Source organism: Dipodomys spectabilis, unplaced genomic scaffold, assembly GCF_019054845.1.
Source record: "Dipodomys spectabilis isolate Male_0828 unplaced genomic scaffold, ASM1905484v1 ptg000045l, whole genome shotgun sequence".
NCBI classification, from domain to species: domain Eukaryota; kingdom Metazoa; phylum Chordata; class Mammalia; order Rodentia; family Heteromyidae; genus Dipodomys; species Dipodomys spectabilis.
This window is the reverse complement of record NW_024870722.1, coordinates 595,858-609,616: the sequence shown is the minus strand read 5'-3', so window position 1 is coordinate 609,616 and position 13,759 is coordinate 595,858. Positions and strand designations below refer to the sequence as shown.

Sequence of the window (13,759 nt, the reverse complement as noted above, 5' to 3'; positions counted from 1 at the left end):
GTCTTACAATAGGAAGGATATTTGAAACTAGGGACAGTCTTGGAAAGTTCAGGAACACATGGTCACTCTATAGATGGTCAACCTGAGCTGCTCTACGCATCAATTAACTCTACAAGCAAAGCATTATCTTACCTCCCCTAAGGGCCTTTAAAATTATTTTTCTTTACTGAACTGTCAAGGTGATGTGCAGAGGAGTTATAGCTAAATAAGTCAAATAAAGACTATATTTCTTTTTGAACAGTATAACCCCTTCCCTTGCTTTCTCCCAGTTTTTCCCTCTCATCCCCCCCCACAAGTTGTCTAATTCATTTTCAACATAGTATATTTGAGGAAATTCTTTATAGAGAATCACCAGTTATACTTACTGGGAAATAATAAAATGCTTCTTTTCTTTTTCCTCCTGAAAAATAGACATGTTAGGAAACGAAAGCAAGCTAGAGTTGAAATCTAGACTTATTTGGCACATCTGAGAGCGTACAGCACTGAGGGGGATTGTATTTCAATTGTTCTGGTTGTAAAGCTGGTCCAGGTAGTTCCCTGCCTCATAGCCTGCAGCATCTGCGCCAACCCTCCTGCCTGCCTTATTAAGATCTTAATTACAGACGCAGCTTAATTCATGGCTGAAGGGAAAGAATTTTGTTTCTCTGAACTGTGTCTGCTTTTTGGTGTGGCAGGTGTAATCACGATGAGATCATTTCTGGTTTGTTTTCTTTTCCCAGAGGATGTTGGTTTTTTTTTTTTAATAATTCTTTGAAAGGGTGGAATATGATTCGTAAGACCTAATTTCATGAGCTCATCAGAGTGCAGTGGTAATGACTGCTCTGATTTTATAGACTCTTCTGAAGGAGTCAGAGTGTTCTGTGTATATAATTTCATGAGTTCTCGTAATAATTTTTTTATAAACAACACACTTTATTTCCCCATTTCTCACATAAGGAAATAGAGGCATAAAAGGCAATAGTTTTATGTCACTGGTCTCAAAGTACAAAGACTGAGACTAGACTCTCTTAATTGAGTCTAGTACCCTTCTCTTTATGCACTGCTTGTCAACCTCAACACCGTTGACACTTAGGGATGAGTAATTTTTTTGGTGTGGCAGGCTGGGTTGTGCACTCTGGGTGAGGAGTGTGTAGCAATGTTTTAGTCCTCTACCAATTTGAATGCTAGTGACACATGCATATACACACATACTGTAACAACAAAAAGTCTCCCAAACATCACCATATTTCTGGTTAGACAGAGTCCTCTCTACTTGAAAACTACCTTTCTAGAAATAATTGCCTCACTGGGCACTGGATTTTCACATCTGTAATTTTAGCTACTCAGGAGGCTGAGATCTGAGGATCATCATTCAAAGCCAACCTAGGAAGAAAAATCTGTGTGACTCTTATCTCCAATTAACCAGCAAAAAGGCAGAAGCACAGGTGTGTGTCAAGTGGTAGAATATCTGTCTTGAGTGAAAAAGCTAAGAAAAAATGTGATAACTTGAGTTCAAGCCCCAATACTGGCACACACACACACACACACACACTAATAATAATAATAACAGGAAGTGGCGCTGTAGCTCAAGTGGTAGAGCGCTCGCCTTGAGCTGAAGAGCTGAGGGACAGTGCCCAGGCCCAGAGTTCAAGCCCCACGACCGACAAAAAAATAAATAAATAAATAAATAAATAAATGAAAAATAAAAATGTAACTAGAGTGCTTGTCTATCATGCAGAAGTCCATGGATTTGATTCCCCAGCAGCACAAAAAAAAAAATTTAAAAAAAAAAAAATAATAATAACAATAATAATAACCCAATGGGGTTTAGATTATACAAACAAAAAAACTCTCTCTCTGTTTGCCATAATTTTATCATGACTGAGGTTGAGCTTAATGTAACAGATCTTAACCAAAAAGTGACTAGCTCCAACTAGTTCAAGAAAATACCACAAAATACTAAGAAATATAAGATCTCTGGGTCAAATGTAAAATCCTCAAGCCATTTTTAAGGCAGCTAGTTCTCCAAAGCTTTACTCGGGTTTCTTTCTCTACATATATACCCCGTTTCAAATATGGATCTAGAGCTCAGCCTTTAAGAACGTTGTTTTAGTCTCATGACTTAGGGGAGATGCTGCAGCTTCTAAGTTTGGAGGCTCTAAGTTTATTAGTGTCAATGCTCACTGCATTGCTCTGTGCAACAGAGGTTCTGACAGGACCTAACAGGATAAGTAGATAATGGGAATCAGGCACCAAACCTCAGTCAGGTGACATCTAAAAACATCCCAGCAAGGCAGGCATCCCAGGTTCATCAACCAGATTCTGGCCAGAAGACAAAGGTTGTCAGTAGTTGTTGTATTTCCATTGGTGGGTTTGCAGCTAACCTTGGGCATAAACCTTGAAGCCTGATGACAAGATGGAAATGTAAGCATGAAAGGACCTTTTTTTTTTTTTAAATCCCAAACACTTTATTAGACATTATCAGTTGTGCATTTTGACTTATAACAAGTGTTATTTTATTATTTTTTTAGAAATACACTTTTAGCAATACACTGTAATAGAGTGGGCTGAAGTCTTTTTCTTTGTAACTTAACTCTCATTTCTCTTCCCCGAGTACCTGGATGTTTTAGGGATTTGTCTGGACAGGCAGATAGATATGACTGGATGCCTGTATTGTAATGTTGGCTGAGATCCAGATGGCTGCTTTATTGTTAATAAAACCTATCTTTTGGGTGAGTGGGTGTCAGGACTTCATCATTATATGGCGCCTGTCAGATTTATCTAGGGAAAGAACCCTGGAAAGAGTTGTGCCTGCCTCATGTTTTTGATCCTTTGCCAATACACTGTACTGAAACCAGGCAACCTGAGACAAATGCTTATACATTCTAAGGTTTAATAGCAAAAGTACTAAGTTCTAAAATGGAAAAGATTCTCAGGAAGGGCATGCTAGTCCAAGGGGAACTCCCTGAGGAGGGGAACCAGGAATGATTGCTGGCTCTGCTGCCAATCGAATCCAAGATCCTCTGGAATATGAAACAAAGATATTGGGTTAGATTGATTCCTTCTTACTCTAGAATTCTACTATTCTACTAGTTCTGGTCAAGTTCTGGCTAAGTTTCTCATCCACCTTTAAGACCCTCAGGGATTACTAATGTAAATCTCATGGACCACAGATGAATGGAAATTTGAACTTTTAAATATATATATATATATATATATATATATGTATATATATATATAATATATGATCATCAGCCTCAAGAATTTAGTTCATTTTCCTTAACTATTGTCAGCAGTCAAATTCATCTTCCACAATGAGTTAAGAAATAAGAGAAGCAAGCTTGGAAGTTGAATGCATACAGGCACAAAATCTATTCACCCATTTGTAATGTTTCTTACAGAACATAAACAATATGCTTTAGGCTTTTGCTGGATTTATACTAAACAAATCTCATCCTATATATGCTTTTGTCTTCTATCAACCTGAAAGTACAAAAAACTAGATGGTGATTATTTAAACACAAGGAATGATAAGAGTCTAGCATTTGAGGAAACACTTTTCCAATCTTACACGGATGCTGACCTTATCTTGTTACCAAATCTGCCCCAACTGAAGTTTCTTCCAGAGAGCTCTATATTCAAGTTTTCAATGAACATTAGAATTTTTCACCTGCTGTCAAGAAATAACTTCATTTTGCTATATGAACTGTCAAAATGACACTCAGTTCCAGATGATCTTACATCAAACAGTAATAGACCAGTGTAGCAGAGATGTTAAAATTCCCAAACAGAGCCTTATGGGTAACCATAGACTGAATACTCCCTAACCTCAGACATAGGAAATATAAATGGCGTCTTGTGCAATGGCACAAAGTACCTTTGGGAGAAAATCATCTTAAAGCACCTGCCAATAAGAAATGCTCCAAAGACAATGCTGTGGCTAAAGTTCACAGAGCTGGGAAATCTAAGAAAACTTGAAGACTCAGGGCAAAGAGAATGGAGTAAAAAGATTCAACAGACTCATGTAAGCTTTTTGTCCATCATTGGGATTTAGAAGATCACTTAGCAGAAAATAAAACCCATTGGCTGAACTGCAGTCCAGGTGCTAGATGAGCCTTTAGTGGTGATAAGTCTGACTGATGTTTGATGGGATTCTACTGTTGGCATTTCTATGGGCTAATTCAGATTATCATAAAAAGCATGTTAGAATATAATCAACAGTTATTACCCAGAAGACACTAGGATCATATACCATATATACAAATTCCTATATTGGAAGTTTCATGTCTTCTACTTAGTAATACCAAGAAAAATCCATGTCAAAAATATCTATATTCCCAATGCAAGAATCAAAATCCTGACACTTGTACATATACATATTTTCTGACTGCAGCTCTTTCTCTGGTGAAAGTCTACATAACCCACTTCATCAGGAGATGATAAAAGAGGGGAGGAGAAATGTAATTGAAAGGGTTTGACCCCTCTCAGAGCAAAGCCGACTTTTATCTGTACACACAAAAGCACAAGAGCCTGTCTTTCTTTTCCCCAGTGTGCCCTGAGGCTGACCTTGGTGATGTTCTTCTCTCAGCTGCTTCCTTTAGAACTGATTTCCTTGACAATGGCCATTTCCTTTTAGTGGGTCTGTTTCTCAAGGTCTGGCCTTTGCTATGCTTGTATGTGCCCATGTATGAGAGTCTACCAGCATCCCTGGCTAACCTTTGAAGGGATTCAGCACAGCAAAGTAGCGTTATCATGAATGTGGTAGCCTTGAGGCCTTGGCAGGATCCCCTGTATAAATATAGAATGAAGCAAAAATAATAAGAGGAAGCTGAGCCATTGATGATGCTATCAGCCTTAGTGAGTGACACACCAGCCATTGTGTCTCCTTTCTTTCCAAAGACCAACATGAATGGTCATGGAAATTACACATCACGCCTCTCTACACTGGGAAAAGCAGATAATTTCCCTGGCAGTGGAAATGATAAACTTTCTTGACATTTTGATAGCAGAGATGGGGGCGGGGGAGAGAAGGGAGAGGCAGGGGGAAGTTTCGTGGGGTGGGGGGGATTAATCACGTGACCTAAGCTTTGTCTTGTACTGTAATTGCTCCCAACTTCTCAGGCATAGCTTGGGAAGCAGGAAGCGCAGAACCGAAATGTCCTGGGAAATTATTTGAATGGTGCTCTGTCACCTACCAGACACACACAGGGAGAGAAACCCTTCAAAGAAACCATTGTATCTCATCTCCCAGGGATGGTCAGTTACTCTTAGGCCTTCCTGTTTGCTCAGTAGTTGTGAACACTGGGTTCAGGGGGTCAGGCTCCTCATCTGCGTCATTGTCCTGTTTAAACAGGGAGGGGCAGGCATTTCCCTGATTATGGTCGCCCATGCTCTTTAGTTGTTAGGCTTGAGTGACTTGGACATATCATTTATCTTTCTGCTTAGTCCATCTCTGCCTGCACACGCATCTAAAAGTTTTAAACACATGTCTTGTTGAATTTCCTAAAACACAATCTTGCCCTCCCTGCAGAGAACTATGAGATCAGAGGCTAGAACCCATTTCAGTGGAGCAATTATTGAATGAGCCTGCATTTTGTTTCAGACACTAGAATAAAGTTTTGGAAATCCAAATGAAATTAGACCACATCCCTGAATTTAAGGAGTGCATAGCCCTGGATAGGGTAAGCTGTATTGTAAAGAAATGGTTTGATAGAAATGGAAGGGAATCAGATCTGTTTGGGTTAGAAAACTATTCTGGGGGCTGGGAAGGTGGCTCAGTGGTAGAGCGCTTGCCTTGCATGCATGAGGCCCTGGGTTCAGATTCCTCAGCACCACATAAGAAAAAAGAAAAAAGCCGGAAGTGGCACTATGGCTCAAGTGGTAGAGCACTAGCCTTGAGCTGAAGAGCTGAGGGACAGTGCCCAGGCCCAGAGTTCAGGCCCCACAACCTGACCCAAAAAAAAGAAAAAAGAAAGAAAACTATTCTGGTTGTGTGAAAGGTTAGTTTTAAGGTAAGAAGAGACTTAATGGAGGAGAGGAGAGCCAGTTGGGAAGTGATTGCTGTGTTCCAGAAAAATCAAAACCTGTCAAGGAAATAGCATAAGAAATGTCTAGTCTAATGCTGTGATAGGGATTTGGGTGCTTTCTGTGTTGAGATACCATGGTGCACATGAAATTTCCTTTACAGAGCAGGGGTAGAGAGAAGTGCAAGGGACTTTGGAACTTAATCACCTCATGGATGGTGGGGGAAATGGTCTGAAATGGAGAAGGCAGAGAAGAAGACAGAGGGACTGGGGACATGGCTCAAGTGGCAGAGGGCTTGCCCAGCAAATGTGAGGCCTTGGGTTCAAACACAGTACTACTTAAGATGGGGGCAAGATTCCAGAAAGACAGAGAGGGAGAGGGGGAGGGAGTGGAAGAGGGTGAGAGAAAATGAGAAAGAGAGAGAGAGAGAGAGAGAGAGAGAACAAGGAAGTGGGCCATGGAACCATGGAAGAACTGAAATGAAGAATTTCAAGAAAGCATGAGGTAGGGATTGCTGTTAGACTGCTACAAACATTCCTGGAATGAGTTTATAGCCTTAAATCTAATCTCCATTAAAGGAAACTGGTACATTTATTTGACTTTACTAAATACTGTCCTAATTCAGGACCTAGAGGCAAGAGGCCCACCTTCTTATTCCCAGCCCTAAAAACTTCTTGCCTGGTGACATACAAAATCATTAACATCTAGAGCTTTCTCTTGTTCGGTTGTCAGGTGAAAGAGCTAGACTCTGCCTCCTCTGGGAGAGTCCCTTTTGGCTTTCAAGTTCTGTGCCCTGTGCTGGGCTCAGCTCTAGCTGTACTTCCAGTATCTAGAAGCTTACATCTAGCTGGGTATGGAATTACACAGCTGCTCTCTCTCCTTGATTTGTTTCTGTGTTGACTTTCCCTCCCCTGGAGATAAATATCAGTGGGTGTAAGGGTGTTGAGAAAGAGCAGATCTTGAATAGACAAACCAGCCTTTCTGAGAGCCTAACTTTGTGCCCACAAGGAATCACACCTTTACTCTAAAGAAGTAGAACCCCTCTCCCCCACCACACACACACACACACACACACACACACACACACACACACTTCTTTCCTGAACACTTAACTTTTCTTGATTTGACTACTTATACATTAGTGAAATCCTTGTGCTGTGGCTGAAGGTGATTTTATCTTTTTACTGAAATAGGGCTCCAATATCTGTACAATACACACACAAAAGCCAACCTCTTTCTTCGTCGTTTTCCCTGCTTTATAATACGTTATATGCTGCTGGGATCTGATGGGATTTATCCATAATTTACCAAGTAATAAAATTATTTTGTCTAGGAATATTTCTTGGATGCAATTTGTAGTTTCATGATTGCTGTTTATTAAAAAAAAAAAATAGGAGTGGTGGTTACTAGCACTTACTATAAACTCAGAGACATGTTGCTTTGAGGTATCAAGTTTTTATCAAATGTAATTGTGAGCTAGAGAAATAGCAGATATACGCTAGGCCTGGTGGTATATGCCTTTGGTCCCAGATACCTAGGAAGTAGAGGTAGAGGAAGAAGGGTTCTAGGCAAATTTAGTATAACAACGTATCAGAAAAAAAAAATTAAAAGGCATAAGGCTTTGGGGCATGGTTCAAGTGGTAGAGCATGAAGTGATGAGTTCATGTAGCTTAGTGTTCTGGAAACAAATTGAACCCAAAATCCCTAGTTCTGTTTCCACCTCTGCCTACAACCTATGACTGTGGACAGATCTATGAAATAGATAGGTCCAAGTAATTTTTACAGTCTTTGAAGGTGTGTCTTCTTGCGGTGGAGACAGACTGGGTATAGACATTAGCCCTCCATAACTTTCCCAGAGGAAAAGTTATTGCCTTGACTTGGAAAGTTATTTCCAGTCAAGGCTGAGAATAGCTACCAGTCTATGAATGGATGTTGGGCTGGTACTGGGTTCCTTGCCACCAACAACCATGGGAAGTTTTCCTTGAATCCTTATTTCTATAGTTACTAGGGAAGAATGGAGGGATGTCATGGGCAACAAGGAAGCAGAGACCCCCCACAAAGCCCACCATGGGCCAATGGGGGCGGGGCTCTGAAGCATGCCCAGAAACAAGCAGCTCCTGAGGCTTATGTGGAAATATTGGCATGCTGCTTGCCAGGGAGGGAAGGTTACTGGGACAGGCAACAAACAATATCCAACCTGACTCCCACATGGGGATTTCTATCTGCCCTTGATCAAGCATGCTCAGTGCTCTCTTCAGAGCCTCTTGGTGTTCCAGGAGTTGGAAGTGACCCAACTCCCAATGCCTCCAGCTGATTTATGCTGATTGAGTGTGTAGCTCTTTACTTGTCTATTGTCTACTGGGCCCAAGTTTATTGTTTCTGGTTCCATTGAGGGGTCTCATTACCAGCCACTCCCTGGTATTGACTTTTGGCCCAAAAGAAAGGGAAAAGAAGAGAAATAGTCAGCTCCTTTCCTGCTCTGCAATTGCAGTCCATCTCTGGTAGAGTTGGTTTTCCCTGAGATCAATTTGGTAGAAAGGACCAGAACTTGTTCTCTATAATATCTATGACTTTTCTAAATGAAAGAACGTCCAATTACATACTCTTCCAAAAAAGGAAGAAGAAAAAAAAAAGGAGGAAAATTTAAAGCCACACAATATCCTCTAATGTTTCCACAAACTAGAATAGAATGTTACCCGATTTTATCTTTTTGTACACTTCATTGTTAGAGAGAACCCAATGAGTCTGTAACTACAACTGCTAAGTAAAACTTTTACCTGAAACACAAACTCCTTAGTTTCCTTTTAATTGCCCTTACAGCTCACTGAGCTGTAAGTTATGAGCTCATAACTCATGGATTTCAGTCTATTCTTAATCATCACAAAGCTCCTGACACCATTATCTGTGGCTTTGTCTCCTTTCCTTTGGAAAGGAACATGGTTCACTAGGCAAAGTGGCATATACCTCTAGCCCCAGCACTCAGAAAGCTGAGATCAGAGGGTTCTTCGAGTCTATAGGAGTTTGAGACCAGTCTGAGCAAAATAAGAAAAGCTGGTCATGCATACATACATGCATAAGTGGACCTTGCTTAACAGTAGTGAAATTGGACCTTATTCTCAACTCCAGACTAGAGGCAGATCTCCCACACAAGCTACACACATAGCCAGCCAACTGTCTAGCAGAGAACAGTATATAGTGCAAGCCCTATGGTTACCAGCAGAGCCCTGAGGAAGGAGATGAATGAATGCATGCCTGTGTGAAGGAGAAGAAGGCTGAAAAAAAAGTATATAGAAATATATATATATATATATACATATATATATATATGTATATATATATATATATATATATATATATATATATATATATATATATATATCCTGTCCACATTTCTAGAGAACAAAACAAGGGGCAAAGGCCAAACTAAACCAGCCTCCAATCCCACGAATATGTTATGTTGTGAAATAATGAGACAAGCATGCTTTTGGCCTCTATAAATGACCCACACTGCCACGACAGCAGCACATCCAGACATAAAAACTCGGCACTGGAGAGGTCACTTTCAATTTCTGAGTGTCTGCCATGAATTCAGCCGTTCCTGACTTCTCTGTGCACTGGGAAAGGGGGGCGGAGGGGAGAGGTGGGGGGGGGGGCCTGTCGGGCAGGCATGCAGGAATGGCTGCCAGTGAGCTGGGAAACATCTCCAACGCCAAGAAATGAAATCTTCAGAGCCTTTGAAAGGCTTCCAGGAATGTCAGCATGGACTGGCTGCCCGCTCTCCACTGAATGCCTACTTTGGCTGTCTGCTTAGTACTGAATGTGCCAGACAGACTTTCATACAAAGCGAGAGAGTGTTTGGGGCCCAAGACAGGGGAAAGCACGGCCTTGCAGATGTGAATGGTGAGATTCAAGAAGTAGGTGATAACGTGGCAGGATGAGGAAGGCCCACAAGAGAGGAATGAGCAAAAGACCCGGCAGGAAAGAGCTAGCATCTACCTACAAGTGGACACATTCCTGGTAGTTCCCCACTGTCAAGTCTGGAGACACAGCCCACTACCACATTGTGTCTCTGCTTGATTTTCATGACACGTTTATATGCCTTGGTTGTAGATTCCCTGTCCCCCTCCCGCCCAAAAAGAAACCTCTGAATCATGAAAGGTATTTTAAAGTTCTGCCAAGGCATATTTAAGTGTACTTTTTTTTTGTCGGTTGTGGGGCTTGAACCCGGGGCCTAGACCCTTTTGCTCAAGGTTAGCACTCTACCACTTTTAGCCACAGCACCATGGCCAGTTTTCTGGTGGTTAATTAGAGATAAGAGTTTCACAGACTTTCCTATCTAGGCTGGCTTTGAACCATGATCCCCAGATCTCAGCCTCCTAAGTAGCTAGGATTATAGGTATGAGCCACCAGCACCCAGCTCTTAACTGTACTTTTGCTCACATTTCAACATTAAATATAATGCCATTTTTAGTGTAGGTTATTTGGGATTTTCTTTTATTTATTTTTAACCTCTGATACATGGACAACAAGAAAGAAGGAAAGAGAAAAAGGAAGGAAGGAAGGAAGGAAGGAAGGAAGGAAGGAAGGAAGGAAGGAAGGAAGGAAGGAAGGAAGGAAGGAAGGAAGGAAGGAAGGAAGGAAGGAAGGAAGGAAGGAAAGAAGGAAGGAAAGAAAAAGAAAAGTACATCTATCCGATTAGGTTGGAATGAGTTATTCCCTTCAGCTCACTTTCTTCTAAAAAGGAAGACAACCGCTTTGTGGAGTGAGCCATTCCCTAGCTCGTTAGCAGTGCGCCTCATAATTCCTTGGCACAGTGCTGCAAAGGGAGAGATCTCTTCTGGTGTCTCCAGCTTTTCTGAGGAGGCAGTCTGATGTCATTGGTGGCAGATGTGGTATGGATGAATCTGTCTTTTGTCTGCACCATCTGTTTTTCTTCTCACAGGCTATTGTTCAAATTTCTTCTTCACTTTTTCCAGGAAGTGTGCATTTCCTAAGAGCCTAGGCTATTGAGCATGAAAGCTAATATTCTAACATGATGCCCTTCTATTCTTTCTTTCCCAGAATCTTATGGCAAGGGCATTATATGACAATGTCCCAGAGTGTGCTGAAGAGCTGGCCTTCCGTAAGGGAGATATCCTGACTGTCATAGAGCAGAATACTGGGGGACTAGAAGGATGGTGGCTGTGCTCTCTACACGGTCGTCAAGGCATTGTCCCAGGAAACCGAGTGAAGCTTCTGATTGGTCCTGTGCAAGAAAACCCATCCAGTCTTGACCAGCCTGCTTCTGGACCAGGGCACCAGACTTTGGGCCAACAGAGGCTCTATCAAGTGCCAAACTCACAGGCAGCATCTCGTGACACCATTTACCAAGTGCCACCTTCCTACCCCAATCAGGGAATTTACCAAGTACCCACTGGCCATGGTTCCCAAGAACAAGATGTTTATCAAGTGCCACCATCAGTACAAAGAAGCATTGGAGGCACCAATGGTCCTCACTTAAGTAAAAAGGTAAGTGACTAACTACAATTCTGTTTCTACCTTCTTGGAGTTTCCCCGTTTAGACCAATAGAAATATTCCCACCAGGCTCCAGTGACTCAAACCTGCAATCCTATCTCCTGGGGATGTGGATGGAGATTACAATTCAAGGCCAGCCTGGGCATACATTTAAGACCTCCATCTTAGTAGTTAGATGCAGCAGGACAGCTCTGGGAAGCAAAATTGGCAAACTTCAATCCAGGGCAGCTTGGTATACACATAGATTCTATTTGAAAAATAACAAAAAGCCTGGGGCAAGACTGAAGAGGTAGAGCACCCATCTAGCAAGCACAGGACCCTGGACCACAGAAAAGGAAAAGAAAAAGAAATATTTCAAAATAATAACTAGAAACTTCCAAAGAACAAATATACCAAATGCCCCAACTCATCAATCAAAATAAAAAACATTTCTTGAGACAGATTAGCCCAGACTGGCCTCAAATTTACAATCTTCCTGTCCTAGCCTCTCAAGTGCTGGGTTTGCAGGTGTGCACTACCATATGCTGAAACAAATTTTTCTTGAACTACCATGTGCGAAGTACTATTGACCTACAGTCATTATAAATTCCCGTGTCAGTCTGGATGGTACTGGTTCATAAATTATTGATCTTCATCTTTCTCATAGCTCTGCTGATAGACCTGCATTCTGTGCTCAAATAGTTTCCAATCTTTTCTAGTTCTTCCTTGAATAGTGCAAGACACCAAACTGTACCTAAACCCAATGTTTCAGCAAGGCTCTCCTTTCCAGAAGAGGAATCATGACTTTGTTGGCCTTGCTAGACAAAGAATCCAGCAGAAGTAAAGACAGAACACAGACTAGGAAGGTTATCTCCACCAAGAGTTGTGTGCTTGAAGTTTGACTCCTTTAAAACAATAGCTACTAGTAGATTGGGAAGAAGTCATCCCTGTGACTTTGAAATCATTTCTGAGATAAGCCTGAGGTGGGAGTGAAAATAGTGGAGCTTTTTGGAAGACATCAAGTTTTAGAAGAATACAAGAAAAAGGTGGTATATTAGTGAAGATCCCAACACTACAACTAAATACCTAATGTAGTTTACACAGTTTTAACTACAAACCTATGCGTATTAGACTTATCTAATATACATATACTTATCTAATTCTAACACACTGTACCAGGATGTTTGGTTGGAGATGTGAGAGGGGGATAGAGATTTACGTTGGATTCCTTAAAATAAAACAAAACCATAAATGCATTTCCTGATCATCTTTTATGCCCCAAAAGTGTGTTAGCAAAAACACTTACCAAGGGCACACAATCAGAGTACATCCCCTAAGAGAATTTCTTCCAGAAGAGGGAAACCATTTGTTAGACTTGGGTTCCGCAGGCCAGCAATCCCTGGCTAGAGGTAATAGATTGAGCTATGACCTTTCAAAGTCTTTCTTACACCAGTGGTTTGAGATTCAAAGAAAAGGCCAAACTTGGCCTTTATCTGCAGCAAGGGGGTGGGGGTGGGGGGCAAGGGAGGAAGAACAGTTGAAAGGTGCAGCTATAAATAAATTCTTAGTCTTGGTGGCTTGCACCTTAAAAATAGCTCTCCCTCATCTGAACTGGTCCCAGGCAGACAGGGGAGGCCAGAGCAGGAAATGCCTGGCTGAAAGGTGATGGATCCAACTTTCATCATAGTTTATTTTGGCAGGAAGGTGACATGTTTTTCTTTTTAGACTCAACGTCTTCAGTTCCAAGTCTGGGAAGTCTTAGAGTTCAGACTCTTTCCTATTGCACATACGGCCAGGGCACTGTGGCCTTTCTCCATGGCTCTCATCCTTACAGAGACAGCAGAGGGTCTTTCTGCCTTTCCTTCCTTTCCATTAATGTCAAGGGTGCGGTGCTGGGGTGATGCTTGGACACTCACACTCCGTGCAGCATTTTGTCTTTAGGAAAGAGCACTGTGTGTTTAGGAAAAAGGCAGAGTCCTTTGGGAGCAAGCCATTCCTGGAAGAAAAAAAACCAAAACAAAACCCTGACAGCCCTTCCTCAAAATGCACAGTGGAAGTGAAAGCAATGGTGGTATAGGACTCCATGCAGTGGGAATCAGAACAGTTTCATGGCCAAGATGGAAGGGGTGGGAAGGACATGTCTGCCCCCCCCCCCCCCCCCCCGCCAAGCTTCAAGTGTTCTCCATGACACTTTGACACCCCCTTAAGAGTATCTTAGTGTCTTTGGGTCTGAAGACTATATGCATCCATCTACTGTTCCCT

The 13,759-nt window shown here is 41.7% G+C and overlaps 1 protein-coding gene across 4 annotated transcripts in view; it reads left to right on the top strand.

Annotated features, from left to right (window-relative positions):
* Positions 1-13,759, top strand: part of Nedd9 (neural precursor cell expressed, developmentally down-regulated 9) — a 164,444-nt gene that overhangs the window by 124,231 nt on the left and 26,454 nt on the right. For 3 of the 4 annotated variants that reach the window (XM_042678508.1, XM_042678510.1, XM_042678509.1), the window contains one exon: positions 11,065-11,511. In XM_042678508.1, the coding sequence (XP_042534442.1) occupies positions 11,065-11,511 (447 nt within the window). Of the gene's footprint in view, positions 1-11,064; positions 11,516-13,759 lie in introns of all 4 variants that reach the window. The other variant, XM_042678511.1, reaches the window with a different exon arrangement.